General features: G+C 42.6%; 1 protein-coding gene across 2 annotated transcripts in view; it reads right to left on the bottom strand.

The window, feature by feature from the left end:
- The window catches only part of INTS9 (integrator complex subunit 9), a 103,788-nt gene that overhangs the window by 38,031 nt on the left and 40,187 nt on the right, over positions 1-25,570 (bottom strand). For both annotated transcript variants that reach the window (XM_032216886.1, XM_032216887.1), the window contains 3 exons: positions 17,457-17,577; positions 15,930-16,064; positions 4,744-4,855 (listed from right to left, as the gene is read on the bottom strand). In XM_032216886.1, coding sequence (XP_032072777.1) covers positions 4,744-4,855; positions 15,930-16,064; positions 17,457-17,577 — 368 coding nt within the window. The remainder of the gene's footprint in view (positions 1-4,743; positions 4,856-15,929; positions 16,065-17,456; positions 17,578-25,570) is intronic.

The raw sequence follows: 25,570 nt of genomic DNA, 5'->3' as shown, positions 1-25,570 counted from the left end.
GCAGCAAATAGGAGGGCAGAAGTATCATGTAGCTATCGCCTGGAGTTGTGTAAGGTGGGATAATAATAACAATTATAATTAATATAAAGGTCAACAGGCAAAGCTTAGGCAGATGAAAGTGAACAAAATCACACCAGAACTAAGTAGAATTGGCAGCCTAAACAAAACCATTATTTGACAACTCTTCCCACTTAGACGACCTAATTATATTTGTTATTATTTTAGTAACTTTATTTTCTTGCAAGTTGCTGTGACACCATTTGATAAAACAGCCTATAAAACTGGGCAATAAAATGCTTCTCCCCTCCCAATCACATGGACTATTTCAGGCAAGCTGGGAAATTATATGGTTTGCACCCGTGACATTGTACAGCTCAACAATTATCAGTTTTGCCGACAGTGAAAATTAATTTGCTAGCAAATTCTAAATTTGTAATCACAGCTGTGGTGATACCTATCTATAAACCAAAAGAGAGGGGGGGGGAGAAAGAAATGAAGTCAATACCAATTTTATAAATGGAAATTATAGGGACTTGTTGACAAGTTTGGTTGTCCTTGCCAAGGGTTGCTAACAATCAACAGAGAATACAATTACTTTATGTAAATGGAGACAAGGGTCCATAATAAAAACAATTACTCAAAAGCCAATGCTTAAATAAAAAAATAAAATAAAAAAGCCAGACTGGACTATGTATGTGGTGCATAATAATTAAAACCATTATGAGAAATATGGTATTAAATCTAATTATAATTAAAAAGGCATACCTTCCTATGCACATACATATAATATCAGTCCCTTAAATAAAAATCCAAGGACAAACTCTAAAATAGTTTTAAGAAAGTTTTAATAGAATTGAAATGATGAGATTCACATATTTTCAATTCTGTTTTAATTCCCCACTGGAGAAGAACAGATTACTTTCTTTCACCAAAGCATTTTATCCTGGACAGTCTCCTCTAGTGTACCCTGCCGCTTCCACCCAAATTTTACAGCTACTATCTATTTTTATCTCCTAAATCAGGAGTCTTCAAACTTGGCAGCTTTAAGGGAATTCTGGGAGTTGAAGTCCACAAGTCTTAAAGCTGCCAGGTTTGAAGACCTCTGTTCTAAATCATAATGGGAGAAGGTGACAATAATACCATGTTTTCCCGAAAATAAGACAAGCTCTTATTTTCTTTTGACCCCCGAAATAAACACTTGGCCTTATTTTCGGGTTAGGGGAATTCTGAGAATTGAAGTCCACAAGTCTCAACGCTGCCAAGTTTGAAGACCCCTGTCCTAAGTCATAATGGGAGAGGGTGACAATAATACTGTGTTTCCCCGAAAATAAGACAGGGTCTTATTTTCTTTTGACCCCTGAAATAAGTGCTTGGCCATATTTTCGGGGAGGTCTTATTATTTTTGAGGTGCAGGAGACGCTGAGCCTGGTCACCTCACAGCTTCTGCTGTGTTGTGTGTCGCTGGGCCTTCTGCTTTCTGCCGCAGCCATTAGTGTGACAGAAGGGGAGCGGTGGCTAGGGCTGTAAGAGCGGCCATTAGGTAAGGGCGTGTGGGGTGCAAGGGGAATGTTCCCTCTCTCTTCCCCCCCCCCCCCCCCGGCCTTGTCTCCTCACCTCATGTTGTTTGCGCGGCAAGCAACCAGAGGAAATGGCGGGGACCGGCTTCACATGCGTTTAACTATTTTCAGGGAGGGCTTATTTTCGGAGGAAAGCTTATTTTAGTGCATATGCTCAAAAGCCCAATTGGGCTTATTATCCGGGGAGGTCTTATTTTTGAGGGTAGCAGAAATAAAAACCAAACCCTATCTTGAAAAAGCTTCTTCCCTAAGGCTATTGAAGTCCCTCCATTGTTGCCTGCTGAGGGTTCATAAAGAAATAAACCAGTGCAGCTATCAGATCTCTACCCATCAACAACCCTTCCCTTCCTCTTTACCCCCTTCCCCTTCCCTTCTCTTCTCCCTTCCCCCTCCCTTCCCTTCTCCTTCCTCTTCCCTGTGTAACACCCCTAATGAAAGAAGACTCCGAGGCTTGAATTTCCTCAAAGTTCCATTTTATTAGAGATGTCATATTGGCTCAAAACCCAAATCTGAAAGTTTCCAGGTTTTCCCCACCCAAAAGGAAGTCCAAGTCCCTGCCCTGCACTCACATGTCCATCACATGGTCCAATCAGGCATCATCCAAAACTGGAGATGCCTCCCAGTCACCTCATCGAAGCTGCAGGGCAAGACAGCCTTGACTTTCTGAGAAGAATGTTATTTTGACTATATATCACCCACACTCCATATAATCCCCCCTTCCCAATTTCCCACAGTAGAAAATGTGGCAGGCCTGAAGGCCCAAATGTAAAAATGGCTTCCAGGTATTACACCCTGTAGGTATCAAAACGTAATGAGCTCCTCTGGAAAGTTTCTGGCAAGTGAAATTCCATCTCCTTCCCCAAACCTTGAACTTTTCAGAAAAAGTAAGGATGGGAAATGACTTGGCTGAGTGCTTTGGAAGCATTCTGGAGCATAAAGTGCTATCCTCAGCATATTCTTGGGAATAATAACAGTATAGTAGATTTGGAGCAACTGTCCCTTGCTCCAAATCTACTATACTGTGGTCACTCATGCCTTGTCCCCAGATTACCGTAATGTCCTCTACCTGGGGTTGCCCTTGAAGACCACGCAGAACATCCAATTGACCCAGAAGAGCACCAGCGTGGGCAGTTAGAGTTGTGCCTTGGTACTGCTCTTTGAGTTTCTGGCTATAACTTTAGGAGCTGGTTGTCCCCCAAAAATGTTTCATGGCACAAGGTCTGGATAGCTGAGAACTAGCCTTTCTATCATTGTTTTTGACTCTCCCATAAGATCTGATAAAGTGGATTCACTTTGCATTCCCTCAATCTAACAATGCCATCTGATGGAGCCTAAGAAGTAGACCTTTTGTCGTGATACCTGCCCTCTGCAATAGCACCCACCTAGAACAGTGCTTTTCAATCTTCGCAACTGTAAGAAGGGTGGACTTCAACTCCCAGAATTCCTTAACCAGCAGGCTAGCAAAAAGATGGCAGGAGGCCTGTGCTTTTTAATCAAAGACACCAAAATAGAGGATGATACTGTATTATCCTACTTATCAGTTTCCCAGAGACATCTGTCTGGTTACTGCAGAAATATGAACTGCTCTGATTTTACAGAGATGTTTTTTTAAAAGGAGCACAGAGTAATCAAAAACCACTAACACTTCCTCCATCTTTTTCTACCCTACAGCAGAGAGACAAAAGACTGTGTAGCAATTAAACCAGAAGATAAATCCACATGCAGACTTACAAATCAAGATGCTGAATTTTTATAAAGCCAAATCCTTGATCCATCTAGCTTAGCACTCTCAACACTGGCGGTTTTCCCAATACAGTTTTAGATCATTGTCCTCAATCTGGGATATTTTCCATGCAAACTGTGAAGTCCACTATTAAATTACAGCCCTCCCACATTTCTTGCTTTTAAGCCTGAAGCTGGAGAAGGGAACAGGAATTGATCCCATATCATGCAGAGCTGCTGCCTGAAGTCCAGTCCCTACAACTGTGGACACTTGGCCAATATTAATCAAAAGCATTTTGTTCTGACCTAGGCCTCCCAAGAGCATGAAGCAATCTGCTTGTCCCGACAAAAAACCCTTTTATTAATTTACTGTGAATTCTGCTCATCCACATCCAGCAAAGTCATTCAAGGGAGGAATTACAGTCACAGACCTTATCTGGCTTGGAGAGCTGACAGGCTGATATCTGCAAAATCTGAATTCTGCTCATACACAGCCAGCAAAGTCTTTCAAAGGAGGATTTATGTTCACACACCTTATCTGGCTTGGAGAGCTGCAGAACTTGGCAAGGCGTCTCGGAGAGTCACTAACCAGTTAGCAAGCTAATTGTCTCCTGCAAACTCCACTCCCCTTTCACCCCTCTTTTATTTCCTCTGGGAGGGGCCATTCATCATCCACCTGTGGCCTTACTCCCAAGTCGACCCCTGTTCTTTAGCTGTTCCCTTCATCTGGCAACTCTGCGCATGCACGCACTGGGAACAGGCTCAGCTGTTCGTCTGCCTCACTGATGTCTGATTCTGAAGGCAGAATCAGAACTGGCATACAGCTCTGCCTCCCTCTCTGCCTTTGACACAGAGCCCTCATCAGAGCCTTCCCCAGACTCCAGGACTGGCTCATGTTCCTCCCCAACCTCCTCACTCTCCGAATCTGCTGCTAGCTCTGCTGGCTGCTGGTGGGCCACAACACATTTCTGAATTTTGGGTCATGTTCCCTTTTGCTCCTGCAGAGTATTCAATGATCAAGTATAGGAAAGGGGATAAATCGCAAAGGGAAATGATGCTTCTAAATTAGCCAAACAGAAGATGGCGTAAAATTGGGAGTGTCTCCTCAGAGCTCCACCAAAACAGAACTTATTTGGCAGCAATGTTGCTACTATTTAGCAGAGAGTAAACAGGAGCAAATAACTTAATCTCATTATGCCAGATCTGTTCCAAAATAGTTCTCCCCCCACACCCAAAAGTACAATTTGCATTTCTCGCTAATTATATTTGTGTGTGAGAGAGAGAGACAAAGGCACCATCTGAACTGCTGATGTTATGCCATAGAAGGAGAGAAGAAGCAGTTGCTTGGATTGATTAAATGAGCCTTAGAGTTACTTTCCATCTACTGCATATATTTCCCAAGCCGGATTACGAAAAGCAGCAAAACCACTGCCTAGCCACCTACCAAGGTTACTGCAGAATTCGCCCACCATTCCATCCGGATTGGCGGTGGGAATCTGGGTGAGTCCAGTCAGGATGAGAACATCGCTGTTCTTAAGAGACGCCTGGTCCATGGGCTGAAAGGGAAATTTGAGAAAAATCATTTGTTTAATAAATGGATAGTGCTGTCCATCTTAAGCAGTGGAACTCTGGAAGGCAAAGAAAGAAATAGAAACAGAATAAACAAACAGAATTCATTAAAGAAAACCTAGCAAGGGCTCTTAAAATTGCTCTAATAACAAATACATGCTATATATATATGGATACACCAGCTATACTAGCAAATAGGCCCCAATGATTGGGGTAAAGCTAGGTGTTCATAGCCTTTCAGAATGCTAATGGGGTCAAGATCATCCAAATCTCAGGGTGGGTGTGAGGAGAGCACCATGACAGAGAAGGCATGCTTCTAGGTCTTATCAGATTGTTTCAACAAAGTGACCCAAAGCATGCCCACCTTCCCTTGTCAAGATTTCAAGTAATACCCCCATAGCAAACAAAAATCCGAGGCAGGTGGGTATCTCAAAGAATAGTTTTATTGGACATATCATATTGGCCCAGGCTGGTGAAAACCGGCTCTAAATGTTCCTGCCATTTTCACCTTAATTAAAAGTAGAAGTTTTTTCCCCTTTCACAATCAGTCACATGGTCCAGTCAAGGTGCCTGGTAACATCACTCCAACTGCGGGAATATCCTTGGTTCTCAGGAGAAAGTATTTTGTTTTGGCTACAAAACCCCAGTTATTTCTATTCCCCCCCCCTCCCTATCCCTCAGCTCCAGTGCGGCAACACTGAAGCTTAAAATGGCTCCGGTCAGGCCAGCTTCAGGGTTGACAGCCACATCTGTAGAACAAACAGAAACTATTGGGGACAGGGAATCCTACAAATATTTCATGAGAAAAATATATTTAGGCAAGTACCTTTAAAAGATGTGCCTTATTTGAGGAGGCTTCAGGAAGTTTACAAAAAGATCACCCTTTAGTATAGTTCTACAACTTCACTAAGCTGATTTGCATGCAGCCCCAGAGTTCCTCCAAAAGTATTGCTGAATTATATAGTGATTGAATTATAGAAAAAGGGAAATTATTAAAGGCAGCAAAGCAACCATATTCACTTTTCATTACATTTACATTTACAAATTGCCTGGCTCTATCCCCATTTTAAAGGGCAGTTCCACACTTGCTATTCAAATGCCAAGTATACCTTATAAGTTATCCTAACAATGTTACAGACTCTGGATTTGCTAATTTTGAAGTTGACAATGAATTTCTGTCTTGCAAATATATTGAGCTAGTTGACTACACACATACAAAAACGTATTTCCAAATCCAAATAAAAAGCACATGAATAAGGAACCAGAGTCCAAGAAATATGTGTCATACAGATGTGATGTTTAGTTACAATTCTTCTCACTCAAGAGTATATCTTAGGAGCTAAGATGTTTTTGGATCTTCTTGAATACCTCTACCTTGTCTTAGCTTTGAGGAACAAACTGTATGTAAGATACTGTTCTGATCCAGGCTTTCCAAGAGCATGAAACAAACTCCTTGTCCCAGCAAAAAACTCTTTTATTAATTTACTGTGAATTCTGCTCATTCACAGCCAGTAAAGTCTTTCAAAGGAGGATTTATGGTCACACACTTTATCTGGCTTGGAGAGCTGCCAGGTTGATATCTGCAGAACTTGGCAAGGAGTCTTGGAGAGTCACTAACCAGTTAGCGAACTAATTGTCTCCTGCAAATTCCACTCCCCATTCGCTCCTCTTTTATTTTCTCTGGGAGGGGCTATTCATCATTTAGCCTTACTCCCAAGTTGACCCCTGCTCTTTAGTTGTTCCCTTCATCTGGCAATTCTGTACATGCACATACTGGGAACAGGCTCCAGCTGTTTGTCTGCCTCACTGCTGTCTGACTCTTGACAACAGCTGATAATTGGCATACGGCTCTGCCCCCCCTCTTTGCCTCCGACCCAGAGCCCTCATCAGAACCTTTCCCAGACTCCAGGACTGGCTGATGTTCCTACCCAACCTCCTCACTGTCTGAATCTGCTGCCAGCTCTGCTGGCAGACCACAACAGAACCCAGTTGTATATTGCAGCTGCCAGCAACAACTAGCCTCCTGCCTATATACACCTTTCCAGTATATATGGTTCTTAAATGCTGACAAATGTCTCCTGGACAATTCTGTCTATACTGTTTCAAAAGGTATCTCTGTCCTAGTGGTGGAAGGCTGGGCAAAGCCAACAAACAGTGTGACATAGTGGATGGACAAAAAAGTCCTTAAGAGCCCCTTTCTAAAAACCAACACACAACAAAATGCAGTAGCCATGAGACGCTTGTCAAATGAAAATGCCAATAAACCAGTAAAAGTATCATTGAATTGGCTGTGGGAAATGCACATAATGGTCATGAAGGATTCAATAGTCATAATTTCATCTTCTATTGACCCAAGGTGCTACTATTGATTCCGGGAGTCAACCTTCAAAATAATATACTTTAAAAGACTTTTGACAAATCTTCTGGGCTGCCCTATCTCCTTCCCCTGCCATTATCAGCTCCAATTTTGCTTTCTAAGTCAAGAGTCAATTTTCGTAAAGTTATTGTTGCTGGGAGTTGTATTGAGGCAAAGTGTCCTTGTAGAAACTGTTTGTTTCAAATTTCAACCAGAAAACATCTTACGAGTTTCAGTCATTCGGAAACAAGATAAAAGTTTCTGATAGGAAAGGCTCAAAATTAATCAGGCTGTCAAAAAGTGCACATCTTGATTCTCCCAGAAAGGTGAAGTCAACAGTCTTCTCAGGAATATATTTCCTTTGAAAATGGAAGTCCCATTTAGCTATAATTCCAGGGAAATTCAAGGTGCAAATACCATTGTTTAGGGCACAGGTGTCAAACTCTCAGTGTCACATGGCCATCATGTGATGTTTCGTGACATTTTTCCCATTTGCGGAGCTGAGGTGGGTGTAGCCTATGTGTGACACATCTGACCATTAGGCTGCCAGTTTGACACCCCTGGCTTAAAGGTAAAGGTTCCCCTCACATATATGTGCTAGTCGTTCCTGACTCTAGGGAGCAGTGTTCATCTCCGTTCCAAAGCCGAAGAGCCAGCGCTGTCTGAAGACGTCTCTGTCGTCATGTGGCCGGCCTGACTAAACGCCGAAGGCGCACAGAACACTGTTACCTTCCCACCAAAGGTGGTTCCTATTTTTCTACTTGCATTTTTACATGCTTTCGAATTGCTAGGTTGGCAGAAGATGGGACAAGTAACTGGAGCTCACCCTGTTACATGGCACTAGGGATTCGAACCGCCGATCTTTCGATCGACAAGCTCAGCGTCTTAGCCACTGAGCCACCCTTTAACTTAGGGCAACCTAGTCCCTTTGGATTAGGGTAGCCCAAAAAAATCTCCTCTCCTTTCAACCCCATGTACAAGAGCTATGAGCACATTTCCAGGAACTCCAGAGTCCCATGACTGTGAGAGGGGTCACATACAAATTTAAATAAAGAGTCTTGCCTTCAGAAGTTGTGGGTGCTCCATCATTAAGAAGAGACTGAACAGCCATTTGTCTGAAACGGTATAGGGTTTTCCTGCTTGAGCAGAGGGTTGGACTAGAAGACCTCCAAGGTCTCCTCTGACTCTGTTGTTCTGTTAAATTCCATATTTGGAGGATGTAGCAAGTTTCAGAAGGAAATCCTAGAACTCTAAACCCAATGAGATCACGGGGTGCTGATCGGATGCTTGTGGGGGGGGAAAAAGACCCCAATGGGAAGGAGTATTAAAACAGAATACTTTGCACTTTGTATTCTGCCACAATTTGACACAATTTGTCATAAGTTTGTTTTTTCAAAGGCAGTATATGGTTAGAATCTTCTAACATTGCTTTGTTTCTCTTGAAAGTCATATAAGGCAATGGCCATGGAGACAAATTATGGATCTTGTGAGAGTTAATGTACTAGAAACAGCATCTATAGCACAATGAAGACCTTAGATGAGGAGGGTGGGCAAACTTGGCTACCATTTTTTCAAAAAAAGATATTTCCAAACAGTGATATCAATGAAGCCTGGCCTTAGTCTTGTTGGAAAATACGTTGCATTCAATCCCTTTCCCTTTTTTATATGTGAGAAGAGGTTAATCTTTAACATTTAAACAGGGAAGATAACAAGTACTGTAAGCAGGGGGCTTACAGTAAACTATGTTAGATTGTTACTGTATGGCTTATATATAGCGTCTAGCAATAAGCCTAAATACACATTAAATTTTTTTAGCCTGCAGCAAGCATGGACAATCTGATGCCTGGAGGCATTTGGGTTTACAACTCCACATCAATCCTTGTCAGCACAGCTAGTGGTTTAAGAATATGGCAACTGTAATCCAAAAACATCTAAAAGCAGCAGAGCTCTGAGTTTTGCTTTATTTCTTAGTCATTTTGGGTTGCTCTTTTCTGCATCTTTTCCACCTCTAAATATCCTTTCTCAAATGCAGTGATTAGAACTGTGAAAACTATTCTGTGATCACATACAGGAAAGTTGGCAGTAGTTTTAGTTTTGATTCTGTTCCTAATTGTTCCCAACACAGATGCTTTTTTGCAGCAGGTTTTTTATTGTTTTTTTTTCCTTCCATAACATCTTACAATCATTACATCAACATTGTTATGTCATCAGACCTGTACATATCAATCTTATTTTGCTTCTATATTTGTATACATTTATCTACAGTTCTATACATTTCTCTATTGTTTCTCGGCTGAATTAATTTTATTCCTGTTTTGCAACCATTTGTACCAATTATCCCAAATTTCATAATATTCAGACTCTTCTTTGTCCTTTAATTTTAGTGTCAACTTGTCCATTTCTGCACAATCCAAAATTTTCGGAATCACTAATTCATGGATGCTTTTTTTGACTCAACAGGCACCACACATGAGGTCAATTTGGCCACCGCAACCTTAAGAATCCTTCAGTACAGTTGCTATCAGCTCATAAAACTTCCATGTAAAGTTGGGATACTTTCTTGTTTCAGCCTCAAAATGCATGGTAGTCCTCAACTTACAACAGTTCACTTAGTGACCATTCAATATTACAACGTTACTGAAACAAGTAGCATCTCCATGGTCATGTGATTTACATCTGGAAGCTTGACAACTGACTCACACTTATGACAGGTGCAATGTCCCGGAATCATGTGATCTCCTTTTGCAACCTTCTGACAAGCAAAGTCAATGAGGAAACCAGATTCGCTTAACAACCATATTACTAATTTAACAACTGCAGTGATTCACTTAACAAATGTGGCAAGAAAAGTCATAAAATGGGGCAAAATTTGCTTAACAAATTTCTCACTTAGCAGCATAAATTTTGGGCTCCATTGCAGTTATAAGTTGAGAACTACCTGTATATGCATTTGTTTCAATTCATGTCTCTGAATTCTTTTCATTTTAAAAGTTGCCTTGAATGCTCAATCTGAAGAACATGGTCAGATATAACAAAACTGCTTACATTACCAGCATTTCCCAATTATAAGGTAAAGATCAACTAATTCTCTGCTCAATGCAAGACTCAAGAACAGAATTCCTGACAGACCACTACTTACCCTCTCTGTCCTTGCCTCCAAATGAAAGAAATCCTCTGCATATATTGGCTCTGGCCTAGGCTTCCCAAGAATATGAAGCAAACTCCTGGTCCCGACAAAAACCCCTTTTATTAATTTACTGTGAATTCTGCTCATTCACATCCAGCAAAGTCTTTCAAGAAACAATTTACAGTCACAGACCTTATCTGGCTTGGAGAGCTGCCAGGCCGATATCTGCAAAACTTGGCAAGGAATCTCGGAGAGTCACGAACCAATTAAGCAAACTAATTGTCTCCTGCAAACTCCACTCCCCATTCGCTCCTCTTTTGTTTTCTGTGGGAGGGGCTATTCATCATTTGGCCTTACTCCCAAGTTGACCCCTGCTCTTTAGTTGTTCCCTTCATCTGGCAATTCTGTACATGCGCACACTAGGAAGAGACTCCAGGTGTTTGTCTGCCTCACTGCGGTCTGACTCTGACAACAGCTGATAATTGGCATACAGATCTGCCCCCCTCTTTGCCTCTGACACAGAGCCCTCATCAAAGCCTTCCCCCTCCAGGACTGGCTGATGTTCCTACCCAACCTCCTCACTGTCTGAATCTGCTGCCAGACATATTTTTAGAGTTTTTCTAAAACGTTGAGTGAAAATTTGCCTGCCTGCAATTTATTTAGAACTGATAAGCTAACCTTGTAATTGCTTTGAGTTTAAAAAAACTTTAAAATCATTTCCCAGGTTTCTTATTCAGATGCTAATATCAGGAAAATGTCACATGTTCTTGTTTTAAAACATCAGCCACTGTGTATTTGAACTCTTGGATGGATGCTATTTTAGTTTGGTATTGATTTCAGTCTATGAATATGGCCTAGACCAGTGTTTTCAAACAAGGCAACTGTCAGGCCTGCAATGGTTCCTTTCAGAATCTTTGGCCTGCCACACTCTCTCCTTCTTTTTCTTTATTATGCTGTTTCATTAGTGGGAATTGGGAGGGGGAATAATAAGGAGTTGAATTGTAGAATGTGTTGTTGTCAAAATAGAACATTCCTTTCTAGAAGCCCAAGGTCTCCGCACCTGACCGGAACTAGATGGGTGGAGATGCCAGCGTGGCAGAGGAAGATTGGACCATGTGATGAACTTGTGGGTGTAGGGGCAAGATCATGAACTTTCAACTGGGTAGAAACCCCAGGAAGTTCAGATTTGGGTTTGCAACATGTCTCTATTAATACCAACATGTCTCTATTAATAAATTGGAACTTTTTGAAGAGATTTGTGTTGAACTCTGATTTAGTTTGGGATGATATTTGGAATGCTGACAGCAACTTTAAGATGTAAGGATTTCAGCTCCCAGAATTCTCCAACCAGATACTGGGGAATTCTGGGAGTTGAAGTTTACACATCTTAAAGCTGTCAAGTTCAAAAAACACTGGTTTAGAATTTTATATACCTTATTCCTAAGTGTTTGCTTTGCTTCCTCAGACACTCCTCCTAAAAACATTAGTTAAGACAGGTATATTTACTTTATATTTTTATTCTACAATAAAGACAGAAGCAAAGAATTAATTCACCTTCTTTGCTAGCCTATTTTTCTTTTAAATACTACATCTTGCCAACTGCTTATTTGTGACATTCTGAAATAAATGTTTACCAGTTGGTCTTAACATTATTAATATCACACTTCTGAACACCACACACCTGCCTCATTGTCTCACAGCATGTTTACATTCCTTTTAGTACTTCTTGTCTGGGAATAATTCTATTTTCTGAACAATTTCCCCCCCCAAAAAACTTTCCTGAAACTACTTGTTAACTATACTTAATGTCTTTTCTGGCCTGCAGAACATTTTAAACTGAATTTCTATTGTCACAGTTTTAAGCAATTCTTAAGTAACCTAGGAGGACACAGTGGCTCAGTAGCTAAAACGCTAAGCTTGTCAATCAGAAAGGTCAGCAGTTTGGCGGTTCGAATCCCTAGTGCCATGTAATGGAGTGAGCTCCGGTTACTTGTCCCAACTTCGGCCAACCTAGCAGTTTGAAAGCATGTAAAAATGCAAGTAGAAAAATAGGAACCACCTTTGGTGGGAAGGTAACAGTGTTCCATGCACCTTTGGCGTTTAGTCATGCTGGCCACATGACCATGGAGATTACTTCCTAGTAATCTAGGAAGACTTTGCTTCCTTTTTCTATCCTCTTTTTAGCAATCCATCTTCGCAGAAGTTCCTCTTTTGAAATAAAACAAGGCTATGTTGGACAGATTTTCTTTTTCATAACTTTAAATAAGGAGCATTCTCCATTAGAATATAAAAGGAGAGTACTTATAATTGAATTTTCTTGATGTAAATGCATAAGGAGCAAATACATCTTATTGATGATTCCTTAAGTGAAATTTAGTGTATGGGTCATCTTTGACACATTCTAGCATGGCATTCATTCTCCTTTGCCACAACTCTTGTTAAGCCTACTAGAGGGATTATGATTTTACATGGGGCTGCCCTTGAGGAGCATCCGGCGACTTCAGCTAGTCCAGAATGCGGCCGCGCGAGCGATTGTGGGTGCACCTCGGTTCACCCACATAATACCTATCCTCCGTGAGCTGCGCTGGCTACCTGTTGATCTCCGGATGCGCTTCAAGGTGCTACTTACCACCCATAAAGCCCTTCATGGTAGTGGATCTGGGTACTTGAGAGACCGCCTCCTGCCAATCACCTCCTCGCGACCAATTAGATCACATAGATTAGGCCTCCTCCGAATTCCATCTGCCAGTCAGTGTCGACTGGCGACTACGCGGAGGAGAGCCTTCTCTGTAGTAGCTCCGACCCTTTGGAACGATCTCCCCGTGGAGATCCGTACCCTCACCACCCTCCAGACCTTCCGCACAGCCCTTAAAATCTGGCTATCCCGTCAGGCCTGGGGCTAGATTGTAATCCGTCCCCACCCAAATGATGAATGTTGTGTTCTATTTTTAATTATGTATTGTTTTATGTCTCACTGTTGTATCCCCTTTCCCCATGAGTTGTAAGCCGCCCTGAGTCCCCTCAGGGAAAAGGGCGGCCTATAAATAAATTTTCCAATTCCAATTCCAATTCCAATGATTTTAACATTTGATTCATCTGATGTTTGAATGAGGTGTTTATATACAAGAAGAGAGGGGGCTCTCAATTTCTAGGAAAAAGCAAAGGCTTTATATATTGTATATATCAAAGCAGGTGCATCTGCTCTATTGTACAGTATATAAAAACTTTCACACCTTATTCAGGCCATATGGCCCTTTTATAATCAATGGATTAGAAGGATACTTAAAATGATAGCAAGGAGTTGCTCCTTTCATTCTCTGTTCAACCAAAGAGCTTCCTTTGCTGAAGAGATACATAACTTCACGATATGTGTACAGGCTTGGATTGCAATTGGAGTTCCCTTTGTAGAGTAGGACTTCCTTGTCTTCCTTTTTTTCCCTTCCTACTTCAGATCTCTACACTTCATTAGAAACTCATGCAGGTGATTGGGGATTCTTGGGAATTATGTGTTCAGTTTGCTGATGGCTGTAGTTCAAGAAAGCGGCAGCATAAATTCTGCATAAATCAATGCAGAAATAAAAAAGGCTTAGGCTTCTGTAAAGTTTGGCACCCAAATTTACTTATTCTCTCTCTCTCTCTCCCCCTCCTCCCATCTCTGTCTGTCTGTCTGTCTCTCTCTCTCTCTCTCTCTCTCTCTCTCTCTCACACACACACACACACATACGCACCTCCATCAACTGAACCCTGATTTAGGATGTTCAAAGGGTATCATGTGTGATAACCCTTATATAACAATCGAATAAGATAGGAGGGTGACATGATCCAAGGACAGCCAACAGGATTGGGTCAGAGTGAGACTGGATCCAGGGTCCTCATATCTAACTCTTGCAACCACTTGTATAGGCTCTTAGCCTGATTGAACAAAACAAGGGGCTACAGTCAGGGTTAAAAATGAAATTGATGGAATCCAGGGCTGCACCCATGAAAATAAGGATATGGAACCCACCACTCTCCTTTATAACAGCTTTCTTTGTACTGTATATACTCGAGTATAAGCCTAGTTTTTCAGCCCACTTTTTGGGCTGAAAAAAGCCGCCTTGGCTTATACTCGAGTCAGTGAAAAATTTGCCCGAAATGGAGGAGAAAAAGGGGCGGGGCCATGCCGCTGGGTGACACTCGTGAATGGCCCAGTGCCCCTGTGAGTTTCCCCTCCCTCTGTGTCAGTTTGCCGCGCAGCGCGCACCGCACCATCCCCCCTCCTCACGTTCTAATGTAATGCAGGGCTGTCTTACGATTCCCCTTCCTCCCCCTCCTGCCGCTCTGCAACGATGTCCCACCTCCTCCTTGTTATGGCAAGCAGCCACATAGCGATGTCCCACCTCCTCTGGTACAGTGATCCAATGATAGGAATCACTGTGCCGTGTGTCATAGGAGGCGGGACATCGCTCCCGCGGCTGCACGGGACATCATCATCACAGCGGGACATCAGCATCATGAGGTGAGTGAAGTATTTCATTGAATACACCGCTAGTTTACTGTTTTTCTTTGAAATAAATATTCAAAAACATTATTGGTATCTATTTTTATTTTTGAAATTTACCGGTAGCTGCTGCATTTCCCACCCTAGGCTTATACTCGAGTCAATAACTTTTCCATTTTTTTGTGGTAAAATTAGGTGCCTCGGCTTATATTCGGGTCGGCCTATACTCGAGTATATACGGTAAAATAAAATAAAATACAGTATTTTTTAAATATATAATTATAAAAATCAGGTGGTGTCAAGAAGGTGTCTTGACAAGAAGGTGTCAAGGAGTATGATGGAGCCTTGGCTGCTAAGCTGGGTTGGTGCCAAAAGTAAGTTTAGGTGATGACAGAACCAGGTATGTTTACAGACAGTAGTACTGTATTCAGGTAAGAACTCTGGAACTCATGACATCTTCCTCCAATCTCCAGATAGGTATCCCCAATAATCAATGATGAAATGGAAGGAATCAAAGAATGGGGCTAGAATCCTTGCAGCAATGTCAACCCCAAGCATGCTGAGCTTTTAAAATCCATGTAGACTATTGCCCCATGGGTAGGAAAATAGGGGAACAATCAATACAACCATCAATGCAAACTCAAGGTAAATCGCTCCAAACACGGCTGCAGAAAATATGACTTCAGCAACAGAGTGGTCAATGCCTGGAATGCTCTACCTCAGTGGTCTCCAACCTGGCTGAGGAACTCTGAGAGTTGAAGTCCACAAGTCTTAAAGTTGCCAAGGTTGGAGACCACTGCTCTACCTGACTCTGTTGTTACAGCCTCAAACCCCCACAGCTTCAACCTTAAACTGTCTACTGTGGACCTCCCTCCATTCCTAAGAGGTGCCTAATGGGGGCTGCAGAAGTGCACCAGCATGCCTACCATCCCAGTCCTAACAACCCCATTTATTTGTATTCATTTCCTTTGTCCATGTTCATACTTATACTTTATCTTTTACTTGTTTGACAAATAAATAAATAAATACGCCTACTATTTAAATCCAATCAATGAAAAAGGGGAAATGTCACCACCAAACTCTGCAAAGATGTGGTACCTGTGGATGTGTTGTAAGGAGTGAGGATCCTGAGACATAGGAAACCTTCTCATAATGTGACTGGATGATCCAATTGGAGCTGCCCAGGGCATATCCAGAACTGAGAGGGGAGACTTGTACTGCACCAAAAAGCTCCTGTAGGAGGAAGGGACAAGAAAACAATTCAATTCGGAATGAAAGTATCCCAGAAAATAAATCTCCACATGTGCTGTTCTTATGGGGAGATGTAGTCTTAGTTCACTGAGCTGATCTCCATGTTTGAAGGCAATGCATCCACGGAAACAAATGGTGAATAACCAAGAACTGGAGAATGCTTAGGAACTATTATCTGCTTCTGGTTTCCCCAGAAATTTTGATTGGGGTGAAGTGAGAACAGAATTTTGGACTTAAATCTTCTTGCATCTATAATTGACTGTATTTAAAGCTGTTTTCTCCTTCTTTCTACAATTAATTCAATGTTTATCCCAAAGGACTTTCTGGTTTTTCTTTGAAGAAATTTTGCTTCTCACCCAAGAAGCTTCTTCAGCTCAGAGAATAGAAGGATTTATACCTCTTGCAGACAGCTGGCCATTTACATTCTTTTAGCGAGTCGCTGAGGCCACCTTGTCAGAATATTCATGACTAGCAGAGATATGGTAACAAGGTCAGCCAATGAATAGGCATAGCAACCGATCAGCCAATGGGAGCTGAAACAGATTGGGCGTGCTTTAGCCCTGCAGCTCTGTGTGCTGTGCGGAGAATTGAAACTGAAACTAGTCTGTGCTAAGAAGTGGTCTGCTGCTCTGCTCTGAATCTGAAGAACCACTTGTTGGTATTCTACATTTTTCATCTGTTATTATGCATATAAAGAAGTTAATGAATCCAGCTGAATCAGTTATCTGTGTGTGCTTTCTGGATTTGATTTTTTCTGCAACAAATTCTGACACACCTGGAGTCCTTAGAATCACTCAAGTAGTGCAAATGGGTGTGGAGCCTTCTTGGAACTGTTAAAAGGACTGTGTTGTAGACTTCCATTCCCCACCATCCAGTCAGAGCTGAAGAAGCTTCTTGGATGAGAAGCGAAATGTCTTCAAAGAAAAACCAGAAAGTCCAGTTGCCTCTTGAAAAAAGCATATTTGGGACAACCATGACCTGGATGACTGAGAATCTCCATAGACAATTCAATGTTTAGATTTAAGACAGTGACATGGAAATTATTTTTTTGAAAGGAACACAGAAAAACAAACATAAATGTGAAAAGCGCCAGCAAAAAATTATAACCAAAGTTCTTTTAAAAGACTATACAAATAGAACATCTATGGCTGGAATCCACAGGGACACACCAGGCTTAGCTAAGAAGGCTTATGTGGAATTGCTTCCCAGATACACCTGGAAGCTTTGGGCAGGAAGACATGACAGATTTTTATTTCATTCAGATTTTAATACAGACAATAGATAACGATCCTATGATAAAATGGATACAGAAGGAAAGAAGACAGCTACAGATTTCCTCCGCAAATCCTTTTTTTTTTTTTAAGAGAAACTCACAATTTTCTGGGAATATCCCACCAGCTGGATCTTACTGAGTGCAGAGTTAACTTCCTGCATGTTGTAGCATCTTCTCCATGTTGCAACTTCAACAGCATCTTTCAGTGGTGCAGGAAGCATCCTGGAAGAGAGGCACATTCAGAGGATTAAGACTTAGCAGCGCCATAAAATTCTGGACTCGTCTTCCAGAAAATGATATCACAAGGAGGGAAAAGAACAGGATGAAGAACACTTTAACAAGCAGCTCGATTTCTCAACTTGTGCCATTTTACATCTAATGAAATGAGGTGAGAGTCTAGCCCAGAGAGGGTGAACCTTTTTGTCGTCACGTGCTGACAACATGTACCTCCGTGTGCAACCATAATGCAATGCCTGTGCGCCCCACCCCCACGCATGCGTGCATGCCCATGTGCGCCCCACCCCCTGAATGTGTGGGTACGACCCCATGCACTCACCCATTCCCTGCGCATGCTTGTGCCACCCCCATGCATGCACCCCACGCATGCACCTGTGACACCCGCATGGGCCCTGCCCCCATGCAGAGACCCCAAAACCAGCTGGCCGGCGGGAGGCGCACACGCATGCGCAGCTAAGCTGGGGTGATGGCTCGTGTGCCTGCAGAGAGGGCTCTGAGTGCCACCTGGGGCATGCGTGCTATAGGTTTGCCATCACAGGTCCAGCCTTTATTATCTCTCTAGCATGCTCTTATCTTAGAGGCATTCAAAAATTAGCCAACGTTTTCACCCCACTGCTGTCGTCTCAATGCCCTGTAAGATGCAATTTCTTTATCACAGAGAGAAAGATTAGGGTTGATCCACGGTCCACAGCTGAAGTGGACTGGAACTGCCAAACCCCATCCTCCCCATACTATAAACCTAAAGTGATCTTACTGAAACTAATCCGGTTTCTGTATCCTTCATAATGTAGAGGCCCCTCAATCTTGATTAACCTACAGGTAATTTTTGTAATAAAATGGTTGACTGCTGAGTTGTGTTCTTATAGCTATGTTTTTATTCTTTAAGCTTCCTGCTTGGCCTTTTGGAAATGGGTGTACATGACTGGCCACGTGATAGATAGATAGATCTGCTCTCTTTGACAGCTGCTCCACTCTCCAAAATCCTGACGGGCCCACCAGGAAGATTGGTGATTTCAGCACTAACTGGCAGAAAAACATCACTCACACCTAGTAGGGATTTTACACAAAGAAACATGCCCCTGTTGGAGGTCTCAGTGCTTTCAACTGAGAATCTTTCAACCTTTTACAGTAATTTTCTAGACAGACTAACTGGAATAGGATTTGGTGTGTTGCTTCCAGCCTTTCTCAGACCACGGCAGAAAGTAGTGGTGGGGGACGTACAGTTCATTGCCTTGATCACTGGCTTGTTCTAATCTGTCCCCTTTGCTCTGCCACATTTACCTGCCAGATGGTTCCTTTAGAGCAGTGGTCTCCAACCTTGGCAACTTTAAGACCTGTGGACTTCAACTCCCAGAGTTCCTCAGCCAGCAAAGTCTTAAAGTTGCCAAGGTTGGAGACCACTGCTTTAGAGCATGAGTGTCAAACTCGATTTCATTGAGGGACGCATTAGGTTTGTGTTTGACCTTGGGGTGCATGTGGCCAGGGGAGCATGGCCAGCTCGACGTCACTTGTCTCGGGGGCACCTGTGGTGGCCAAGGGCTAAGGCAGGACTTCCCTCAGACACCCCTTCACTCTCATTATAATTTCCTTCCTTCCTTCCCTTCTTTTTCCTTTCCTCTTCCTTCTCCTTTCTTCTTCCTTTCCTTCTTTCCTTATTTTTCCTTCCTTGCTCTCTTCCAATCTTTTTCTTTGCCTTTCCTCCTTCTCCTTTCTCCTCAAATGCAAAAGGGGAAACATTTCTCCTTTGGTTTTGTTTTTAAGTTTGTTTTGCTAACCCTCTGCCAATGAAAAGCGAGCCCTGGAGGGGCATATGTGGCCCTACCAAGCTCAGTTTTCACTGGCAGAGGCACTGTGGGCTGGCCCTTTGCGGTTTCCACGGTGGCTCCACGGGCCAGATAGAAGCGCCCCACGGGCCGGATTTGCGCCACTGGCCTTGAGTTTGACACCCCTGCTTTAGAGAAATAGAAGAGAGAGAATAGAGTAGTAGCATGCCCTTCTGCAACTGGGAGCCCTCCAAGTTATCTGAGCCTGTAAACTGTCCAATTCCTGCCATTAGAAATTGTGGTCAAACTTATCTAGAAGGTAATGACATCCAGAAGACCCCTGGAGGGGAACCACAGTTCTGTGAATTTTGTTATTATTATGACTATTTTGCTTCCTGGAAAAGCCAGTGCTTAAAAATATTGGGAAAGTGAGAGAGAAACATGCAAGAAACAGCAAATGACAGCATTTGTAGACCGTAAAAAGAATGGTTATCTCCTGGGACATAAATCTCTTGCCGTACTAGGAAACCAGGCAGGAATGCAGTGAAAGCTGCCAAAGAGTGGAAGAAGAATAGGGTCCTTATTTTGTATATTAAACAGATACTAAATCAAAAGCTCATTCCAGATCATTTCCGGTGATTTATGGAAATTGGTCAAGTTTTGCCGATTTGCTTATTTAAAAGAACTTAATTTATTGGGGAAGCTGTTGGGTCAATGACCTTCTTCCTATAATTTAAGACACCAAAGGAAGCATTAATGATGGCTTATGCCGAGATTGCCTGTGCACATAGTATGCAAACTGCCATTCCTATATATCTCAACAGAAAACAAGGAACATTTTGCTTTCTTCTGTTATTACTCTAATAACAGAAACTTAAGGAATAGAAAAACTTATTCCAACACACACAAAAACATTATATCTAGCATTTTAAGTATAGCATTACAGATGATTAGTGAAACACAGTAGCTCCTAAAGTCATCTGCTATTTACCGAGAAATCTGGATTATTTGTCGTCTGGAGATTTGAATGAAGCTCTTCACTGGCGGTGGGGTTACATAATTATAAATGTTGTGCTGATATCAACAGACTTAGCCACTTAATTCGTTCTTTCCTAATTCCAAAGGATTTATGAACAAGTTAAAAATGGAAGTCGTTGGGGGATTCCAATGTTTATTTCCATCCACTGTGAAAATTGCTTCATGGACCTTATACTCCACTTTATGACTTTTGAATAACACTGATCCATAAGAGGCCAGTCATCTGGTATGATGAGGGAGAGGACTGCTTTTGAAGTGACTTTCTAAGTGACTTCTTTGCCGTAGCCCTGAGGGGATTTTAGTTTTAGTTTCATCTCAAAGAAATAAGTAACATTGGATAATTGCATATTATTAAGTATTTTCATTGTACCCATTTTTAATTCTAATTTCAGTCATGTTTCAGGCAAGGATTTAATATAGCGGCAGCTTTTGGTCATGCTGTTAGCCGACCTGTGACAGAGTTGGGATGGTGGTAGGTATCAATCCTTGTGCTCCTTGAACTCCCGGCAGCTTTCAATACTGTCATTCACAGTATTGTTTTGAGCTGATTCTGTGGTTTGGGGGCATTGTTTTATAATGGTGCTTTTCCTTTCTTTAGGGCTGATTCCAGTTAGTGTCGCTTGGAAAAAGAGATGTATTCTTTTCTTTGCAAGAAAGAGAGGATTTGCGAGCTCCATTTAGTTAGCAGCGATGGCTAACCTTTTCTGGACTGAGTGCCCAAAGCGTGCACCTGAACCCCCAAAATGCAATTTGCATTCCCTCCGTGCATGTGCTCCCTTGTGCATGCCTCTCCTGCACTTGCGCACCAGGACCCCTGCCCCCACCACATGTGCTTACACACACCCCCTACACACAGCCTCCTGCATGCGTGACAGAGACCCAAAGACCAGTTGGCCATCAGGAGGCACGCATGCATGTGTGGCAGAGCTGAACTGTGATGACAACTCGCGTGCCATTAGAGAGGGCACTGTATGCCATGTCTGGCACACGTGCCATAGGTTCACCATCATGGCACTAGAGTAAAGAGGGAGAACTCCAAATGATATGTTCCCTTCAAGATAAGTGATGGCAATGAGATTTCTGTGCACCATAGGCAGATATTTGCTAGGGGATTAAGCAAGATCCAACGACTCAGCAAAAGATGCAGGGTAATCTGTGTCAAGATTCATGGCATAGACATTCAATAGCTTTGAAACTGAAAAGTATCTGCTCACTTTTGATATAAAAGTTTGTTCTTGCCTGGGAATTGCTGAGTCTTGCCTCACCAAGTACTCTGCTCTAATTTCATCACCTCAGCAGTATTCTGGCTTGACTGAAATCTCATAGGAACTAGACTCCGGCATAGATTTGATGTGTTCTATTTGGTAAAATTAAGTCATATCTGGTTAAATGGAGGTTACAGATCAAGACCTTGGACACCACATTGAAGGCTACAGGATCTTTTCTTGAAGAGAGCTGGTGTTTCACCAAAGGATTATAACATCACATAATAATATAATAAGGATTAATTACTGACTCCGGTATTCTAATTTCTCAATTCCTGTTGGATATTGATTAGAATCTCCATGATAATTTCTCAATTTTAGAATTATCTGAGGATAGAAACACAAGAGTATCATTTAACATTGATGGGAGATCAACACCTTCAGGCCAGAAGGCACAGAAGATTATACTAAGAATTCTGTCTGAGTTATGGAAAGTCATTACTTGTTGTCATTCAGCTTTCTTCCTGTTGCTCTAGTTCAGATCCTAAGGAAATCTCTTTGGACACATCCAGTGTCCAGTATCCATTTCTTATTTTCCCTTTACTTTACTTTCAAATGGTCTAGGCTTCCCTTGCATGGAGGTAACAACAGCAATAGCACTTAGACTTATATACCACTCCATAGTGCACTCCACTGTTTACAGAGTCAGCATATTGCCCCCAGCAATCGGAGTCCACATTTTACCAACCTCGGAAGGATGGAAGGCTCAGTCAACTTTGAACTGACAGGATTGAACTCCAGGCCATGGGCAAATTAGCCCACAATACTGCATTCTAACCAGTGTGCCACCCGGGCTCTCCTTCCTGATGAACCTCTTTTTCCACTGATATAATAGCAATAGCAATAGCAATAGCAGTAGACTTATATACCGCTTCATAGGCCTTTCAGGCCTCTCTAAGCGGTTTACAGAGAGTCAGCATATTGCCCCCAACAATCTGGGTCCTCATTTTACCCACCTCGGAAGGATGGAAGGCTGAGTCAACCCTGAGCCGGTGAGATTTGAACCGCTGACCTGCTGATCTAGCAGTAGCCTGCAGTGCTGCATTTAACCACTGCGCCACCTTGGCTCAATTCCCTGTGGGAAGCTAGTCAAGTGGCCAATCCTGCACTTAGGTAAGATCCCAATGTGTCCCCTTTGGCCTTCCAACAAATCTCTCCAACATTTATAGAGAATGTGCCATTATTGAAGAAGGGGATTGGAAAGCATTACCTTTATTATAATCCATTATGACACCATTTGATTTACAAAGCCTCAATGGGGTTTGATGTTGTCAGCAGTTGGCTCACATTGCACAGAGTAATGGGGTGGAAACATAAACTATTCCGGTGCACTTAGTATATTTTTCTACAAAGCATTTTTCCCCAAGAACGCCAAAGCTTATAGCTGTACCCAATAAAGATAGCAATTCAATTGTATGCAGCCTATTTAGGACTGAAGCAGCTAAACTGCACACCATCTTGCAATAAAGCAACACTTTTGACAGTTATGAGAGTCAGAGAGTGTGGCAGCCCAGCAGAGTCACTACAGCTAAATGAAAAAAAAGTCATGTTAACATTGTATTTTATAGACATCATTGCCCTCGGGAAAGAGTTCTAGTATGGTCAACACAATAAGACTAAGCCTATTCATGGTTGCCAGTGACGAAAACAGTTCTGAGAACAAGACTGCAGGGAATTAGTTTAGTTTTATTGAACTTGTATGCCACCCTATTCCCCGAGGGGACTCAGGGCGGCTAACAAACTAAATAGGGAAAAGGGGAAGTACAAAAAACAAGAAGACAAGACAAATATAAAAAATAAATAAAAAAATTCGTCAACAGCCGCAACAATTCGAGTGGGGCTGGGAACTCATCAGCCCCAGGCCTGCCAGAACAGCCAGGTTTTAACGGCTTTGCGGAAAGCCTGAAGGGTGGCGAGGGTCCAAATCTCCATGGGGAGATCGTTCCAGAGGGCCGGAGCAGCAACAAAGAAGGCCCTCCCCCGGGGGGTCGACAGTCGACACTGGCTAGTTGATGGAATCCGGAGGAGGCCTAATCTGTGGGATCTAATTGGTCGTAGGGAGGTAATTGGCAGAAGGCAGTCTCTCAAGTACCCAGGTCCGATACCATGTAGGGCTTTAAAAGTAACGACTAGCACCTTGAAGGGCGTCCGGAGTCCAATAGGCAGCCAGTGCAGCTCATGGAGGATAGGTGTAACGTGGGTGTACTGAGGTGCACCCACAATCGCTCGCGCGGCTGCATTCTGGACAAGCTGAAGTCTCCGAATGCTCTTCAAGGGCTGCCCCATGTAGAGCGCATTACAGTAGTCCAGTCTTGAGGTCACAAGGGCATGAGTGACTGTTCTGAGTGCCTCCTGGTTCAGGTAGGAACGCAATTGGTGCACCAGGCGAACCTGGGCAAATGTCCCCCTGGTCACAGCTGACAAATGATGCTCTAAAGTCAGCTGTGGATTCCTGTTGATTTATGGGCACTAACATTGTTGATTTCCGAAGTTACTGGTGACATGTACAAGGTGCCATGTTCTCAGCAAAATGTTGAAGTCAATTTATGCGAAGGGTACCAATTCAAGCCCGGGGGCTGAATCTGGCCCATGGGGTGCTTAGATCTGGCCTGCAGGGCCGCCCTGGAAAGAGGGTTGCAGGAGGCCATCACAGCTGAAAACGTAGCTTGGGAGCCCGTTTTTTCTGGCAGACCGCTTGAGCTCCCACAGGTGCCCCAACACAAGTGACATTGAGCTGGCCACACCCACCCTGGCCACAACTATTCCAGCCCCCCCGAGGTCAAACACAACCCTGATGCGGCCCTCAATGAAATCAAGGTTGACATCCTTAATGTACGCCTAGTTCCACATGGCACCATTAAGCAGCACAGAACCAACACAAGGCATGCAAGAAAAGCTAAATGCCAGCATTGGGCCAATCAATCCTAATTCAAGGAGTAACAATCTGATTCTGAGACATTACACCAGTAGAAATCACACAAATAAAGGAATGTAGCTAGCAAGGTAGATTAGGTAGATTCAGTTGGTCTACCTGGCTGAAGAAGTGGAAAGGGTTGTTATACGGTATATGATTTTTTTCAAGGAGAAGGAAAGGGGAGGAGAGACATTTTAAAGACAGAATGCTGCTAATTCATATACATACATACATACATACATACATACATACATACATACATATGTAAGATGCCATTTAAACCATTTTTTTGCCAAGCGTACACAGGATAAGTATACTTTTTGACGGAAAGCATTTTTTTAAAAATTCATAAAATAGCTTTTCTGAATAAGTGCTTGAGGAGGCGTCTATAGAAAGTTATCTTTCGGCAGCCCAATCCCCAGCTGCATAGGGCTTTAGTTATCATTAGCTTTTTGAACAGCACTGAACTGGAAACTCATTAGGAATCAGTAGAACAGTTTTAACAAGAGACTTTCATGCTACTTATAAAGAACCCTAATTAAGGTAGTTTGTAACATCCTTGACCGGATTAAAGTTTCTGAAGATAACCGGACACAGCAATCCAAACATGAAGAAACTAAGTCACTAAGGCAAGACAAAAATGACATTGCCAAGTACAGATAGTCCTCAACGTACGACCAGAATTGAGCCCAAGCTTTCTGTTGCTAAGTGAGAAATGCGTTGAGTGAGTTTGGCCCCGTTTTTACGACTTTTCCTGCCACGTTTGTTAAGGGAATCACTGCAATTGTTAAATAAGTAATGCCAGTTAAGTGAATCCGGCTTCGCCATTGACTTTGCTTGCCAGAAGGTTGCAAAAGGGGATCACTGGGACACTACAATGGTTATAAATGTGAGTCGGTTGCCAAGCATCCAAAGGCAAATCATGTGACTCAAAGATTCCATCCTGAAAGGAACTCTAGAGACAATGGTGCTGAAGCTGACTGACAGCATATGAGGCA

The sequence above is a fragment of the Thamnophis elegans genome, chromosome 4, assembly GCF_009769535.1.
Source record: "Thamnophis elegans isolate rThaEle1 chromosome 4, rThaEle1.pri, whole genome shotgun sequence".
Taxonomy (NCBI): Eukaryota; Metazoa; Chordata; class Lepidosauria; order Squamata; family Colubridae; genus Thamnophis; species Thamnophis elegans.
Note: the sequence above shows the minus strand (reverse complement) of the source record. Positions and strands in the feature narration are given on the sequence as shown.